A 17,874-nucleotide genomic window follows, 5' to 3' on the forward strand; every position below is an offset into this window, starting at 1 on the left:
AAGCAATATATAGTGTGTGTGTGTGTGCGTTCTAGGGTCTCCAGCAACGAGGATCTTATTTTCATGTTAACTTTAGAAAGGATTTTACCGACATTAAGTGGTATTTACCAAAAAAAGGTGTTTTTAACTCTCTCACAGACTACCCACCTCAAAACGTGAGAGTGTCTCAGGTGACTGCCGACAGCGCCACCATCACCTGGACCTTCCCGCCATCTTGTTTCGAGCGCACTGACGTGTGGGTCAGCGTGGTGCTGGACGGCCGCGAGACCAAAACACCGGTCCACCCGGACGCCACCTCCTACACCCTGGGTGGGCTGTCGGCTGGCTCGCAGTACAGGGTTGTCATGGTAACCAGATACGAGGGGGATCAGACAAGCGACAGTGAGAGCGTCATCTTCACCACAGGTCTCGGCCTTCTCTTTTAGCCTTTGTACACTGGCAGGCTTAGTCAGTTTGTGATACTTTTATTTTGTTTCTGGGAAGTTTAACTGAGAGTGAATTTTCATTTTACTCCTCTAACATTGTAATTCGTGTCCCTTTGTCAAATTTATTTCGTTTCTCTCTCTTTCACACACATTTTTTTCGTAATGCCTGGACGTTTAAAAGCTCAAGTAAGATTATCTTTAGCTGAAAAAGAGTGTGGTTAGCAACATTTTACCTTCCAAGCTGATAAAAGACTAATTGTTCATTTCGTTGTTTTATTTATTGCTCTTCACGACGATGTGGGATCTGTGTCATCTACGTTCGGGTTCTAGAAGACAACGGTAAGTGAGTACACCAACATCCACATTGTAAAAATTACTGCTCCTACTGCTTTACACACCCAAGCACATGAACAGTGTTACAAGCATACAGCACACACGCTGTAAATAGGTAATAGACTATAAACTGATATATTGAATATGTAAACTAATTTGTGCAAACTACTGTGTCTAAGGTACAATCTGTGTATTTGGTTGTCTGCTTCTTGGCTGTTTGCAAAACATGTTTCACTCACATTTAGGAAATGCCAATGATTTATTCCCACATTTAAATTGTTTAAAAATATAAAATGCGGATGTTTGAGCGCATTCTTTCTAGCCTGTGATTTAAAAATGTAAAATTTTCAATTTAAACGATATTTCTTTATACGTGCAGGGATCTCAGGGGGAGCCATAGCTGGTATAGATCATAGGTGAGCATAAATAATTTTACAACTTGTTCAGTAAGATCATTGTCCTGGCGCAGGTCTACCAAGAAATTATATTTGTAAGGATATTGCAAATATGTATTGCTTGTATACACATGCATTGCTTTATAGATTCCTTTATTTAGTAACATGGTTTCATGCCTTTATCTTTTAAAAACCAGTCTCTGTCTCGCTCATTACTGCTAGAAACAACATTGACTCATTTAGTGGGCAACATTTACAAAATGTCCGCTCACGGTATCTATATCACGTGACTTTGCGGTGAGAACAGTGGATAACTGTAGTTGTTGCTGTTGTTGGCAGGCCTGCTCATCCTGGCGGCGCTGGTCATCTTCATCGTGCTCTTCGTGCTGTGGCGCAAGGGCAAGATCATGCAGCAGGGCCGCCCCAACGACCACATGCAGACGGTATCCAGGGCCTTCAGCAACATTCGAAAGAAGACCTTCAGGGCCGGACATGCAGGAGGATTCTCAGTAAACATTTTAATTCTTGCCCTGTGCTGTCATTCACTCATTTAATTTCTTTCTTTCTCTTTGTCTTTTCGTTAGTGTGCTCTTGTTTGCAATCGACTCACTCTTTTCATTTTATTGTTTGATCGGTCGATTAATTGATTGACTGAGCAAGTATGCCAATCATTATTTTACCGTTTTTGAATTTAGAGAAGCTATCAGTATACAGTCTGAAGGTAAATTAAAATTAATATTTAATAGCCCTTAATTAGTATTAACATGCCAGTTGACCTTACGCAGTCTCTTGATGTCGGTAGGTGTTTGTTGCATTGATGCTTTATTCTTTTATTTCCGTTATTCTAATCTGTTGCTTTATTCCTTTCCATTTCCGTTTATTGCAGAACAGTGCATACAGGGCGGATGAAGACGAGATTTATCTGTACGGCTCCATGACCTTTGGCACGCGTCAGAACTGGCAGTTACAGAGCGACTCTCTCACCTTACTAGACCACCTGATGGAGGGCAAGTTCGCCAACATCTTCAAAGCCAGTCTCCGTGCCGCCAACTCTAACAAAACAACTGTTGTGGCTAAGTTACTTAAGAGTGAGTTTTCTTCTCAATCGTCACTTCTGCAACATTTCCTCCCTTTTTCGTTTTCTCGCTCGATCACCATTTCCTCCTTCACCATCTTCCGCAAACATACACGAACAAACAAGCTCTCTCTCTCACCCTCTCTCTCTCTCACAATATATATATATGCACACACACCTTCATGCAGCACGCACGAGCGAGAGTGTACTATTCGACTCCCCTGTCTTCCCAACTTCCCAGATGTTCCTGCAACCATCATTGCACCCATCCTGTAATCCAGCATTTTACAAATTCTTTTAGATAGTAGAAGTCAGTCAACATGGATGACTGCCTAAAGTATTTGACTTTGATATGATATTGTTGGATCTTCACTAAACCCAGTTTTGATTTGTGATGATGGCATCCTTACATGTAGTTGTAATTTTCAGATGGCTTCTCTAAGGACGATGCCCTGAAGATGGTGGCCAAGATAAACTTCTTTGCGACACAGGTGGACAGCCACGACAATGTCATTCACTTCTTAGGCGCCGTCCTCGAGAACTCTGCATGTAAACAAGAGTTCAATAACTTATTATAGGTCTTGTAAAAAGGATAAATATGTTTAGGTCTTAAGAAAAGGATAACTATTTTGCTTTTAGAGCGAATGCGTGTAGACATGTTCATTTCTCTCAGTTGCCATAGTTTTACACAGCCTTTGTTTTGCGTTTTCTTTATCTACAGGGGGTCCAGTCATGGTTTTAGAATACTGCGAGGGGGAACCACTGGATAAGTGGCTGACCTCCTACAAGGGTAAACGAGTTGACGAACAGGTCATGGACAAACTGTACCAGTTCAGCATCGGGATAGCCAAGGGCATGGAGTATCTAGCGTCCAAAAAGGTAAAGGGAGAGGACGGGCAAGAAAGAGAGATAATAAGACTCCAGGGAGAACCGCAAGAAACGAAAATATAGAAAAACGAAAAAAAGGCTAGAAAAGTAACATGCACAGAAGCACATAAGCAAAGAAATAAGGAAACAAGAAAAAGAAAAAAAAACGAAAAAGAATATTATTTTGTCTTTTAATTTCTTTTAATTGAAATTTACTCTCACTGCATACTTGCTGTTACTTAACAAGGTTTAAGAACTAGCAGCTGGAGAATATTTCAGTAGTCGTGCGACAGAGTTCTGCCAGAATGTATGGGTGAGCTGAGTCACAGGGTCACACCAGCTCTAGTGCATCCAGCAAGTTTCACATGAGGCCCTCGTTGCATGTAGCTCTAGTGTAAGGGTCATAGTTCAAACCTGATTGTCTCGTTGTCCTCGTGGATTTCGTTCAGATTGTCCACCGGCGACTGGCGGCGAGGAACATTCTGTTGACCTTTATTCACGATGTCAGGGTGGCCGGCTTCGGACCGCAGCACAAAGATGGTGACCAGGATGCCGAAGCCCAGGTGAGTGAAGTACTTAATAATCAGATACACTGCAAACCTTTAGACAGATGGCGCTCTCCGCTTTCGCTGTGGAAGAAGTCAAATAAAGCGTGAATGAGAGAGTTAGTCTTGTCTCCACAGTCTGTGATCAAAGAGAGAGTGTTTGTAATACTAACTTTTAATAAGTGTTTCGCTATCCAGGTTCTTGTTGTGGGAATGTTTGTGGACTAATGATGACCCTTTGGTTGACTAGCAAACACGAGTTCCTGCCAAGTGGGCCGCACCAGAAGTCTTGGCCAACAATATTCCGACAGAGAAAAGCGATGTCTGGTCCTTCGGTGTAGTTCTTTGGGAGATCTTCAGCATGGGCAAGTCCTTTCGTTCTTTAATTAATTAATTTAGTTTGCATAAACATGTTAACAGATAAACTTTCTGTCTAAGAGTTGCTCAGTTTGCCAGCATTTATTTATTGAGTGTGGATTGATTTAAAACTCAGATCATTTCAGCATTTTGTCATAATGCATCACGAGCCCTTCTACTAGTACATTGTGAGTCTTTCTTCTAATACATCATGAACCTTTCTTCTAATACATCATGAACATTTCTTCTAATACATCATGAACCTTTCTTCTAATACATCATGAACCTTTCTTCTTCCAGGTGATACGCCATATCGGGAGATAAGGTCTCAGGAAATTGGATCGCGGTTAGAGGGAGGCTACCGTATGAACAAGCCTGAGTACTCTGACGATGAGTAAGTGAATGGTTTGTCTTTTCCTACTGGCATAAACGGGATGTTTGAGTTCGAAGCTCGTCATTGAAACGTATTAAAAAAATTTAAAAATATTATACCTTTTTAAAATAGCAGCTGTGTTACTTGTGTTTTACTTTAGTCATTCAGCAGGCTGTCGGACGGAGACAGTAAGTAGCTAGCATCAAAGACCTTGTCATGCTGTCGACCTCCCAACCAAACGCAAACTGACATCCTTCCACCCCAACACACTCACTCATCTACTCATTTATCTCATAATCTTCTCTTCTTTACCGACTGTCGTCAATTTATCACGAGGACATCATTCTCGTGTTTTTAGTTTTACCTGTAAACATAGACATTATCTGTGGATTGCAGGCACTACAAGCTCATGAAGCAGTGCTGGGAATACAAACCCAACCGGCGACCAGCTTTCAAGGAAATTCGTGGGCGACTTTGCCAGAATTTCTCGCCCATCCGCAACAGCAGCGACTTCTACTACGACACCAACGAGCTGAATGGACGTCCACAACCGTAGACATCAACTACTTCGCCATCTTCTTCTCTCCAGTCAGCAGGTCCTTGAGTAGAGTCTGTACTGCAGTAACACGCTGCACCCGACCATTCACATTCGTGGGGTTCATCGGACCAAATTCGTCTGAAGGGAAAAGATTATAGACAGGTGCTCGTTGTCTAAACTCCGATTAGTGGGATAAAGAACTGTTTGAGCACAGATCGAGGTTATGAGAGAACTGTTAAGTTAGACGAATGTTCATTACCAGAGATTGAAAAAAAAACCAAACTATTTGACTATTGCTTGGCAGCTCCTTCTCTTTTTTTTTCTTTCTCTCTCTCTCTCTGTATGTATGTGTTCGAAGCCTTGGCATTCCGTAGCGTCTCCATTATATATATATACCATTCTCATTTCGCCTAAACTTTCTTGACATCTTTTTTATAAGTGTCTGCTCGATGTTGGCAATATCAGTATTTTTAACAAGATGTCAAAACACTGTCATGTGAGATTTCTTCATGAACTTGACAGCTTGGTAACCTTGACATAAGTGAAGCTCGTCAACGTGTCTATCATCAAAGTCAGCATCTTTATCTTGTTTTGATGAGGAGCAACTATTGTGCCCACTGTCTCTACAACCATAAACATAATCAAGACTTTTAATGCAGATGCGTGAAGTATTCTAATGCAATAATAATTTTAATATGTATTTGATACACAGATAATGTGCCACGTCAGTTTTAATGCCTTGAAGAATATTTTAATTTGTGTAATGCTTACGGCTGTAACATTTCACTTCAGAAAACTGTGATTATTGTGGAGTATTAGATGAATATGCTTTGTAGATATCCTTAATGGGTTTTCGAAATGATTTCCTTCTCATTGTGGGAGATTAATCGAAAACGTTTTTTTCCCCTTAATAGGTGTTCTAAATAAATTTAATTTTTTAATTTGAATACCGGTAAGGTGTTTTATTTGTGTGTGTGTTTGTGTGTGTGTGTGTGTGTGTGTGTGTGTGTTACGTATGATAACACAACAGAAAGCATCAGAATGCCGATAAATGTTGTTGGTCTGTTGTGTGGCCACAGTGAAGTACAACTAACTTCCCTAGACATGCTGACGCCTCAATGTTCATAGGGTTTTAGTGTAAGCTTTTGTTTTGGACAAAATGACCGAGGGGACAAAGAATGGTTAAAAGGCTGTTCGCGCATGCGTAGAAGAGGTCAGTCGCCCAAACCGGTTTGGGTTTAGCAACATACCCGGGACGACCCACTGATCTTAGACGACTGGACAGACTGCGAAGTGTGACAGAACTTGCAGGAGCCACCACAGAGCTTTCTTACTGTTCTCCATGGCTTCTAGACAAGCATGGAGCATCAACAGATTGCCACATACCTCCTCAGAGCAGTTCGATACAACAAAGTCTACCACGCTGGCAGGTGATGGAAAACAGAACATTCTGAAGTTATGAGACAGCATCACGTGACGAGTTATAATATTATGGCGAGTCGGCTTCAGACAGAGCCATCCAGGGTCTAGGTCAGCGGTTCTCAACCTTTTACTTGTGACGCCCCCTGATGAACAAAGGTACGTCCGCGCGCCCCCCTTAGCCACACAATGTAAGCTAATTTCACTAATACCGGTATAAGAAACTTTAAAAAAATGACCACCTTCGCGCCCCCCTTGTAAGCACAGGTTGAGAACCGCTGGTCTAAGTTTTTTGTTTCAAATCAGTCCAACGAACCCAGGAACCCACAGCAACCTAACGAGCGCACGTGCACACACACACACATACACACTAGCAATCACGCAACACATCCGAAGTGAGGAGAATGGACACACTGACCAGGACGTGTACAGCTGTTTTAACTTATTTTTAATACAGAAACCAGCTTCCTAATCCTCGTGAATCAAAGTTCGTTCTCGACTTCAAATGATGTGAGGTGGCAATGTGATGTCCCGTGGTCTTCATGCTTGTGCTTTGAGTTCCAGCGTAAAAAAGAGGAGTTCATAACATTTAGTTGTAGTTGTAGTTGTAGTCTGCCTGCTGGGCGTTGACGGGATTTCTTGATTCTTCATTTTCAAGAAAGTGCTTTTTGCTTGTCCTGGAAACAAAGTTTTATATATATAGAAACCATTTATTTTCACAGCTTAAATTTTGCATTGTTGATATTGCTTTATGCATTTTTGCATTTATTTGTTACCTCCCATAAAAAAACCTCAGCATCTTACATTTGGTACACTTAAAAAATCCTGTTAACGGTGGATGACCATGTAGGCACATGTCACTTTATCATTTTTTGTTTAGTAAAGCAGTAGCAGCAATGACAACTGTAAAAAAATCAAGAAATGCGCCATCTCATGATCTGTTTCATGTATAGCTCTTTGGACGTGTCACAAACATTAACAAACTTACCTTTGTGACCCCACCTGAAAAAGAAGAGATCCCACCTTTTATTGATGCAAGTGTTGACAAGTGAACATCTATCTAGGCCTTTCCCATGTAGCAGCTGGATTTGTCAGCCATGGTTTCTATTAGGGAAATTAACTCCTCCAACCAGATTCCCACTTTCTCTTTATATCTATGTATATTTTGCCTGTCTATCTGTCCATATTTTAACCTGAATGTCCGTTGTTCGCCTGTTTAGTGTCCAGCTGATTTGATGCTTTATAATTATCACATGAAATCTTAATTATCATATAAAAATTTTTAGAAATCAGCTGTTACTTTGTATGCGTTTATTTGTTACTTTAAATGATTCTTGGGCCACCTGCGAATGTTATATAAATATATTGTAATACAATTTATAAATTAATGTGGCAAGCCACCTTTTTTGTTTCATCCGAAGGCTGGCATGCCTGTCATACCAGGCATACCTCCCATACCGGGCATACCTCCCATACCGGGCATGCCTCCCATACCAGGCATGGTTCCCATACCGGACATGCCTCCCATTCCAGGCATGCCTCCCATACCGGGCATGCCTCCCATACCGGGCATGCCTCCCATTCCACCCATGCCTCCCATGCCTCCCATGCCGTATCCCATGGGGTAGAAATCAGGAGGGTCAAGCATGGAGTTGATCATCCCCATCATGGGCAGCATGTTACTCATCATGGACATAGGGTTCGGCTGCTGTTGCTGCTGCTGGGCTGGTTCGCTGTCTGCATCTTAGCCATGATCTGTGCCAGCTGCGCGAGGCTTTGCGGCGTGAAGGGAGACTTTGCCGCGCCGCTCGACCCAGCCGCTGCGGCGTCCGCTGCCGGCACAGCAGGAGCGCTGGCGTTGCCTCCTGCAGGAGTGTTGTTGGAGGGGTTGAGTGGGAGCTGGGCGGCGCTGGCCAGAGCGTTGATGAAAGAGTTGGTGGGGGCCGGCTGGGACGCCGCCTGGTTCGCGCCGCCAAACGCCTGGAAAATGGCGTCCATGCTCGGAACCGCGGGCGCGCCGCCTGCCGCGCCGCTGGCACCTACAGCGTTCAGTGGGTTGCCGCCTACCGGCTTGGGCATGGTCCCGAAACCACCCAGCATGCTGCCTGTGCCCGGCATCATCCCGCCTGGCACCATCATACGCCTTAGCATCTCGAAAGGAGTCATGTTGCCCTCTGCAAAAAGAGTTCGGCATTGAGCAACCCCAACACTGAATCACCTGCCACGTGCAAAATCTCCATCGGAAAACTGAGCTAACAACTAAAGTGCAAAGTAATGTTGCCCTGTATTAGTCTTTAATGCTGAAGACGTGTATTTGTCCTTCTATTGTTTACCTAGTGTGGACGATAAATTGCAACAAAACTTGCATAGTCTTTGCCTCAATGTCCCACTAGCCCGTGTAACACTATCCACAACTCATGCACTGATATGTTATTGGACTTATTTTATTTGTTGTTGACGTTATAGTAGATCTGCTCTTATGTTGTTGTTGTTGCTTTTAGCCCTGGTGAAAGTTTGTCAAGAGTTTGGTGACATTTCCGTCAACCGTTGAAACCGTTAGTATAATGATATCTAATTGTTGATGTTGTGCAGCCTGACTTAACTAAGACATTTTCTCTGTTCATAGTTTGAAACTTACCACCACAGTATGGGTTGTGACAGGGATCTGAAAATTAGCAAACAGAAAAATATACAGAATATCCGTCTTTACTATTTATAGTTTTCAGACTTTTTTTTCAATTCATATGATGGCAACAACAACAGAGCTGAACAAGTCAGAACGTTACAGCATGAACATTGAAACATATGACAGTAGTGTAAGTGTTCCAGACACCTATTTTCAAACATAAAACATTAGATGTCTAGTGCCGATTGGAAGTACGATACCATTTAGATACTTCACTGGATGTATGCTGCCCACCAAGCACAAACGACAGTGACCTTTACATAGATATACAGTATAGTATATGGCCGAGGTAAACATTCAGTGCGTCCATCGTCTGTAGCACAGTTTAACAGTCATTGACTGTCCTCTCTTCGGAGACACAATACGACAGGTTGACTTACTTATTATTCCTGGAGTCTCCATAGCTGTGTCGAAGTAATCTCCGATGACATCTGTAGGATAAGGACACATTGTTACTGATGCCATTATGGCAATAATGCTACATGGCTGAAATGTAATGACATTCGTACAGAGTGATCCTGATAAAAAAAAAGGCCTCGTGTTTGTCTGTTGGAACAGGCATGTATTTATGTGTTTATACATGTATGTGTACAGGTATTCTATCGTTTGCTCTCTCTCGCTCTCTCACTCACACACACACACCTATATACATCTGCACATCCACACACGCTAACACACGCAGTATATATGAAACACGTACTTGGAGCTCCTGCCGCAGATCTTCCATCTAAAAAAAAAGAGAGAGAAAATGTGTCCTTATTTTCGAATTACATAAAAACAAACTTTTCTTCTACAGAAATAGGGAGACTAATTAAAAAGTGTACAATATGAAATAAAGAAACTTTACAACAGAAAGAGAGAAAAAGATCATTTAAAGTCATACACTAGAACTAAGATGAAAGAATGATTAAGAATAAAACAAAACTTCAAAGACAAAAAAAAAAAAAGAAGGAATTAAAAAAAATAAATGATTAGATGACTGATACTTAAAAAATATATATAATCACGCCTACGTTGTCAATGTCACAAGCTTCGTTTTGTCAACATTTCGACTTACTACTGTTCATGATAATGTTTGTAAATTTGTCCCAGAAGTGGAAGGAGGTTACATTGCATTTACTTAGAATTCTGGATGCTTTCGATAATAAAGCAAAAAAACCCACTAAACCATAAAAACAAAGCAACAAAAAGTAGCAAATTAAAACTCCAAGACCACAATGTCTTTCCAGTGCTTACTTCCGGTGGCGAAATTGAATAAGCCTGCAACAAACACAAAAACATTCTTTTTAGAAGATAATGAGTAACGAGTTGGGAGCAATCTCTCTCTCTCACAAACACATGCACAGAGACATATTTTCGAATACGTTTTAAATCAAGATTAACAACCATGGATGATCTCGAGCTGTATCTATAACAAAAGTGGTAGATGAAAAATACAAAGCAATAAAAATAAAGTTGTACTCACATTGCCACTGGCGATTGGCTCCTGCTCCAACGGCACCGGGAGCTGTTGTACAGGAAAACAAAACAACAATCAGCAATGTCTTCACTCTGGCAGGTGACTGATAGAGCATAATATTCCGCAAGTCTGACTGAAAAATGAGAATTTACTCTGCAAGTCTATCTCTTTATCTGCCATAAAAATCTTAAATTATTCTACGTCTCTCTTTCTTCTGTTCTTCTTTCCTTTCTCCGTTTCTTTTTCTTTCTCTGCTCTGTAACCCTGTGCGAAAATGTTCTTAAGATCTCCATATATCCTTGCATTCTTTAGCAAAAGGTCGTAGTCTATGCAGATAATATACTGCAGTGTACAAACTATATACATAAAGGAAACCATAAATGTTTTATTGTATAAAAAAGCAAGAAACCATATACATTGCTGTGGTACTTACATGAAACCATAAACTGAGTTGCAGTACGCATGGCATCAGCTGAAAAAGACGAAAATAAAGGGCTGATGGAAGAATACAGTGAGCATTAACTATAGACACACTTGGAAGGATGTTGTATAGTTACAACTTGCCTAGTATATATAAGTGTGCAGTCTAAAAGATGAATAATTTATCTTTAGTTAACATTAAACATTAAACTACCTAAAATTGAAAGAAAATGAAGAATACTTACACAGTCCATCTGTTCCTCTTGTTTTCACATCTGTAATGAGACACGAACTCAAAATTTCAAATTTAGTTGCAACGCCAACGGTCTGACCATAACCATTAAATTATTGTGGAACAAAACTCATTTGAAAGACTCTATAGATTGTCTCTTGTGCCATCTATCGTTATTATTTTCAGAACAGTAATCATTATCACTACAGTCCTCGATATCATCCACAACAAAAATCTCTTTTCGCTCTCTTGTATCTAAGTGTCAAACTGTAAGATGAAAAAAGAATGAAACAACTCCCCTCTCCCATATTTGTAATTAGGAGACACGCCTTCCCATATAAAATTGTTTGTACTTACACGCCTCGTAGCAGATTTCTGAAAAGAAAAAAAAATTAAGCATATGAGATGCATGACGATATCCTTTTACATACTGTGATGTAGGAATGAAATGTAATAAATGGCTAGGAAGCAATTCTATTAAATTGGGGATTTAGGTAAACTCCGGATTGTTTGTATGGAACCCACGGAAAGGAGCATCATTTACACGTCTAACTCTCAAGGATGCCACTGCATTTTGACTAGAGGCAATTCATGACGAACGCGATGACTATGCAGATGACAGTATAATGTTGTATTGACAGCAGTATGTAGTCATTATGCTTGCACTCACGTTCCAAGTTTTTCCCGGCAAACTGCAATGCTGAAACAGATGAAGATTTCTAATCAGTCTCAAAAGATTTAAGGGCTTCTGTTAAAACAAAAACAGTAACAAATAATAAAACGAATGATAAAATAATACTAAAAGTATAAAAAAAACTTAAAACCACAAATTTCTGTTGATAATGTTCTGAGAACCTTTAACATCTTTCATTAGCTTGTAATTATACCAGCTTACTTATTTAGTTCCGGTTTTGTTTTCTCAAAGCGTCTTGCAAGCATTTCACTTTTTACCGTGACCAAAAAGATTCAGTTTGCGAATTTGTGGGCTGGGTGGTAAAAGCACAAAGTTCTTTTGTTCATACCTTACCCTAAATCGCTTAATTAAGTTCTGTTATAGTTACCTGTGCCGTCAGGCATGAGAAAGGACGCCATTGCACCCATCATGCCTCCCCCTCTGAAAGGCGAACTCATCATTTGATTGACCGGATTTGTCATCCTTGCTCCCCAGGGTACTGCCATGGAGACCGCCACAAGGCAGCCTGAAAGAGAAAGGACAATTGAAACCTATACACTATAGTGGCAAAGTCAAGCAAAAATGCTAAATTACTTCTAAAACGCTTCTGTGGCGATCGCATCTTTAAAGCTTCTTCTTAACAGGACAGTGATGGGTGCACAAATGTTGTTAATATTGGACCAATTGAAAATAGTCGTTAGACACCTGGTGTGAGGTGCCCTTCATTAAAAAAAAAATCATGTGCACAACGGTCGTGAATCATCAGGAAGCCGCCATGACCATCTAACGTAAATGCTTTCATGACCCTTGAGTTTCACAAGTTATGTTTCGAATAACTCTTTTCTTTTTTTTATGGGAGTCATCACATGAGACGTCCCTAAGGCTACATTAAGATTTTGTGTTTTTCTTTTTAAAACTTACAGTTTTACGTGTCTGCCATAAATATCTCTGCAGTTGTTATATAGTCTTTGTCCATTGTCTTCTAGGTTCCTTAATTATCAGCCAGAAATATTACTAATAAGCTGACTGCTCCGACATCCAAAGCACAGGGGATATAAATCTGACAGTTAGTGTGTTTCTCTGTCTTTTCATTTTTATGTCATTAACTCTTCCCCCCCCCCCTCTCTCTCTCTAGCTGTGGATGTTTCACTCTCTTCGCATTTTTCAATCGTTTCCTTCTTGCTGCTGTCTATTTTTCTGTTTATCTCTCTTTTTTCTTTTTTGTTTTACCCCCAAGATTTCTTCACATAGAAATTAAAAGCAGCAGAACAACAACAAAACACAATGAGTGATTTGGTTGCACAACTGTGTGGAAATGCATGCATATTAGGAATGCAATAATTACAAATAATTGTAATTCTTGGACGATAAATGCTACCCTCATAATAAATGCAATATAATTTTGCCGTATGATTCCTGTTGCACGCTTTTAAGCACAGAATTCTTACAATACAATTAATGTCGCAAAATTCTTGGCCTTTTTTCTTCATAATTCCTACAACACAAATCTTGACGCCGCATAATTTTTATTACAATTATTTATAGATAAATATTTTATAATTTTACAATTTTATATAGTTTCTGCAATATAACTTTTTGTCGTAATTTCTCCTGTTTATGACTGCTGTCTCGTGTTGCAGTCACGAACACTTTAATGTGTCTGTTGGGACTGATAATGACTCATCTGCGCATGCTCGGACAGTCGAGCCTGTCGTCTCGTGCGTGGTTTATCTCTGTCGTCTTGTGACGAGTGGTGTCGGCCTGTCGTGACAATACATCATGGCCGTGACACTAAGACACTAGAGCCTTGTATCAGACACACGTAAGGATTTGCATTTGGAAGTCAGATGCACATGAAGACAACACGCACAAGCGGTAAAATAAAATTACAAGCAAAAGGTCTAAATATAGCTTTGAAGGGTGGCTGGGTTGGGCTGGTCTGATAGGGATGGACAGCGCTTAGAAGATGATAAACAACACCATAAACAACAAAAGTGCTCGATTTTTGTCACTAGACAAGTCAATGTTTTTCAGCTTATTGGATTTGTTGTTTTAACTTCATGTTATTACTTGGCTCCATACAATTTTGTTTTGGGAGTTTCACCATGTTTTCAGCCTTCCTCACAAAATAATTGTTGTCCATATTTCTGTCTGTTTTTCTACTTGCCTGCCTGTCTGAAATGCAAACGCCACATAACAAGGAAATGAGGTTTATCTAAGGAAAAAAAATCAGGGTTTGATTTTCTAAAAACTAGTCTGGCAGGATTATTTTTTACTGTCTGCAAGCGGTTTGTTTTGGGAGCCTTACAAGTACTGCTTTGCAAGAGTCATCAAAAGGACGGTAGTGTGAAAGAGAAAAGTCTCTATGAAGCAGCAGAGATAAATGACGAAGAATATAGGAAAATGTCCTGGGTTTCAGGAAGGTTTCACGACAGAGTTGACATGAGAGTAGGAAAATGGTCAAGGTACACTCTCATGTATTTGACGCAGATTTTCACCTATGTCTGATGAGTGTTAGCTCTTAGTCCATCGAACCCAAAATATGACGCAGAACCCACAGACAGTAGTTCAGTTCTACAGGCGTTCAGGTTTAGCTTATTTCTGGTCATCCACGTGAGAACGTAAGAAATAATGTGTGAACATCAGTCACAGGAGCAGAAGTAGGGTTTGTGTAAGGAGGGAGGGGGACCTGGTGTCTTACATCGAGCCACCAGCTGAGGCTATATCACGGCAAAACAGCCAGCTCTGTAAATAGACCCACATGCCCAAAGAGATTAGCGTGTCGGAGACGAGATCTGAACCCAGGCCAGCGAATTGTCATTGTATTGGTGATCCGGACAGGAACATAGAAGTGTTTATGAAGGGAGATTTTGGATAACACAGTGTCATCAGCATACTGACGACAATAACAGCTGAGAACACGAATAAAATCGGACAGCGGTTGAACATACATCATAGGTCCCGGCAGACAGCCCTGAGGTACACCGCAAACACGCAGGCGGGGAGATCAAACAACACCATACAGGAACAAAAGGACTTCATCTGACATGCGTCAGTTCGTGATGTGACTAATGGTTTTTTTTCTGTTCTTTTCTTACTTGTTGTCACAAACCTGCTGAGATGTATTTTTTAAAATGTTTTTTTTTAATTAGTAAAAGTAATTGTTCGGGTGAGGTGGTAAAGACAGCTATCACTGGGGCTGTTAGTGTCAACAGCCTGAGGCGTGCCGCGCCATACAGGAATGGCCGGCCGGTCTTTGTGTTAATTAAGTTCTGTTGATAGGTTGTTTGGTGGTTACTTTGAACAAAGGAAAGAGGGTGATAGTGTGTTGGATGTGTGTGGTTTGATTGGGGTTTTTCCTTGACGGGAGCGGAAGAAGAGAGTCTTCTTGGTGTTGTCAGTGTGTCCGGAGCGGACGGCTATTGCTTTGTAACAGTCTTGACGGACTTGGTGTTTGTAACCTGTGTGTACAAGTCCTGACCAGACTTGGATTGTGTGTATAAGTCCTGAACCGACTTGAAGTACCAGACTTGTTTGTGTTTGTTAACATTGAACCTGTTGAAGTTTTCTTGTAAGTTTTCTTGTGGATTACTTCTGGATTTACCTTTTGGAGTTACCTTTGGATTTACTGTTGAGGTTTACTTTGGATTTTCTTTTGGATATAACTACAAGACGAAGTGGAAACTTTGTGACTTTTTCACGTGGATATATAGTACATGTTAGAAGTGAAAACATTGTGCCGTTTCAGTGGAGACTTTGAGAGAAACTGGACGAGAGGATTGAATACTTTTGAAACTGTTGGAAAGAAACGTGTGTACGAATTGTGGGTTGGAAAATTAGGAATCGTTTTGTATTGTGTTTATTTATTTTTTTGTTTTCTTCTTTTATTTTGATTTTTAAATTATATTATATTTCTAAAGTTTAAACTGTTGTCTGTGTTTTGATTTTATTAATTGTCTCGTCTGAAAGGCGCTGTAGAGTGCAGGTGACACTTGTCCTATCGCGTATAGGTGATTCTAAGTCGCACCTTGTGAGACACTAGGCCAGTGGTTCTTAACAGGGGTTCTATCGAACCCTAAGGGTTCGGTGAGTCGGTCTCAGGGGTTCGGCGGAGCCTCCGCCAAGGAGGTCAAAACACACCCGAGTGACCTTAAAATTAGAATTCTGTCAATAACAACAAAAATAAAAAATAAAATAATAATAATAAATAAAAAAAAGAAGAAAAGAACGCGAAATCATGGCGGACGTAACATGATGAAATGTGTTTAACACATTCTGCATTATCGTATCGAAATCCACCTACCACCCAAACGCAGGAACTTCTATATCTGTGTCAGCTATTCCAAGATACCAATCACCACATTATTGAGAAAATTATTTCACTATAACAGTCAATATAAAATATAATGCTTAGTTAAACACTTCAAGTAAACAACCAAGAGATTAAAAATGAGATTCATTTTAGAAAACGAAAATAAGCAAAATGTGCATTTATATATTTTTCAAAGTTAGTAGACGTATGGCCTAGATGGATGATGACAACAAAAAACATACTTAAGAAGAAAATACAAAAATATTTTGAAATGTCTAGTACGTGTGTGAAAAAAATATGTTTAAGTTACTTGGCATTGAGTTTAGGAGTTTAGTAATCAAAAAAAGACAAACTCTAAAGAAAAAAAAAAAGTAGTCCACAAGTATATATTTTCATGTGATTTTCAAAGTGAGTAGTCATTCAAAGTTTTAAGATATTTGAAAGTATAACACTTACTTGCTGCTGTCAACAACCTCAGCATTTTTCTGTGAAACAACTTTTCTCTCCACAAGGTGTAGTCTCCTGGATAAAAATTAGTAAAGCTTTAGGAAAGTGGAGAGTCGGTCGGTTCGTTTCTTGTGCGTTTCCCTTGAGATGTAGTCGTTCCTGCTCCCACTGCAGTTTTCAAAGTCCCACTGCTTTTTGTTTCACTCGGGTTGAAGTTCTTCCCGGCCTGCTGCTGCCCGAAATGTCTAGAAAATTAAACTTGATGGTGACCTTTGCTGTTTCTCAACGTTCTGGCAATTAGATTGTAATTTTTAAAAACTTCCTCAGTGCCTAAATTACTTTTATTGAAGTTGCGATGTTTTAATTTTTTTTTTAAAAACTGGAACGCTTCAGAACAGGGAAGCTTGCATTACCTAGCTCGTATGATTTGCTCTTACCTGGAAGGAAATCTTTTATGTCTGAAGCTAAGATTGGTTGCCAGGCTGTCACGTGACCGCCGTCTTGCGGGAGGGCGAAAGCTAAGGAAAGTATGCTTCACGAACATAGGACCCTTCTCCTCACCGTTTGGTAGATCTTAAAGAACATCCCGACAGTTTGTAAGAGTGGTTGGTGGGAGGAGCACGAGAAGATTGATGACGGCGTTATCTACAGGTCGCGTGCGTGACCCTCATTTACCTGAAATAAACACCATGAAGGAGAGTAAGAGGAAGCTCTTGCTGATAGCCAACCATTAATCTGCATTTCTTTATTTTAGAAAGCTACAGCTGGCGTAAAAGTGTGGGATAGAAATGGAAGTATTTGGGGGAACAAGAAAAGAATGACAAGCAGAAAGGTGGGGAAGATTTATGATGATGGTCAGAAATGGGATGAAAATATCTGGTGTACTACATCACTGATGTTTCCTGTTTTTTGTCGACAGTGTGACTCAGCAGTCGATCAGAAATCTTGATCATTATCATCAATCGACAAATAAATGAAAATATTATCATTAGAAATAATTTTTATCCAAAATTCGTTACAGAGCAATCATTCCTAGCAACAAATGAATGGTGGCAAATGAAGTCTTTTAATATTGATCTGCAATATCAATCACTTGTCTCCACTTCTGCCTCCTGTCCTCATCGTTTTCATTTTGTCAGTAACTCGCTTTCTTTCTCCACACTCTCACTCTCTGAACCTGAAGAAGCAAAGAAGACACCAGTTGACAGTTCGCGTTGTCCCACTTTTTCCGCTAATCTGTGAATAAATAAGACGTGTTGTTTACTACCGTCACCCTTTGCGTTGGGTAATGTCCTAGCTTCCAGGAATGTATACCAGT

The 17,874-nt window shown here is 40.3% G+C and overlaps 2 protein-coding genes across 4 annotated transcripts; one reads left to right on the plus strand and one right to left on the minus strand.

Annotated features, from left to right (window-relative positions):
• The first annotated feature begins 308 nt into the window (after positions 1-308).
• Positions 309-5,185, plus strand: LOC112558175 (fibroblast growth factor receptor-like). The gene is made up of 11 exons (XM_025228467.1): positions 309-405; positions 756-764; positions 1,138-1,174; positions 1,493-1,662; positions 2,040-2,241; positions 2,658-2,777; positions 2,950-3,107; positions 3,545-3,658; positions 3,891-4,005; positions 4,298-4,391; positions 4,767-5,185. The coding sequence occupies exons 4-11, from the start codon at positions 1,561-1,563 to the stop codon at positions 4,924-4,926; spliced, it is 1,065 nt and encodes a 354-aa protein (XP_025084252.1). The 5' UTR covers positions 309-405; positions 756-764; positions 1,138-1,174; positions 1,493-1,560; the 3' UTR covers positions 4,927-5,185.
• Positions 5,186-6,758: 1,573 nt separating this feature from the next.
• On the minus strand, positions 6,759-17,147 carry LOC112558184. Of its 3 annotated transcripts, none has more exons than XM_025228473.1 (15): positions 16,994-17,147; positions 16,566-16,801; positions 12,186-12,323; positions 11,795-11,824; positions 11,482-11,499; positions 11,138-11,167; positions 10,906-10,944; positions 10,479-10,520; positions 10,250-10,273; positions 9,714-9,740; positions 9,394-9,444; positions 8,966-8,992; positions 7,729-8,501; positions 7,316-7,329; positions 6,759-7,004 (listed from the first exon to the last, which is right to left on the minus strand). In XM_025228473.1, exons 2-13 carry the CDS (start codon positions 16,588-16,590, stop codon positions 8,014-8,016), a joined length of 939 nt encoding a protein of 312 aa, XP_025084258.1. In that variant the 5' UTR covers positions 16,591-16,801; positions 16,994-17,147; the 3' UTR covers positions 6,759-7,004; positions 7,316-7,329; positions 7,729-8,013. The 3 variants fall into 3 exon arrangements, with proteins under 3 accessions (XP_025084258.1, XP_025084259.1, XP_025084260.1); XM_025228474.1 differs by having other exon boundaries at positions 16,566-16,788; positions 16,994-17,145; XM_025228475.1 differs by having other exon boundaries at positions 16,566-16,785; positions 16,994-17,138.
• Positions 17,148-17,874: the final 727 nt, after the last annotated feature.

This window comes from Pomacea canaliculata, linkage group LG2, assembly GCF_003073045.1.
Source record: "Pomacea canaliculata isolate SZHN2017 linkage group LG2, ASM307304v1, whole genome shotgun sequence".
Classification (NCBI taxonomy): domain Eukaryota; kingdom Metazoa; phylum Mollusca; class Gastropoda; order Architaenioglossa; family Ampullariidae; genus Pomacea; species Pomacea canaliculata.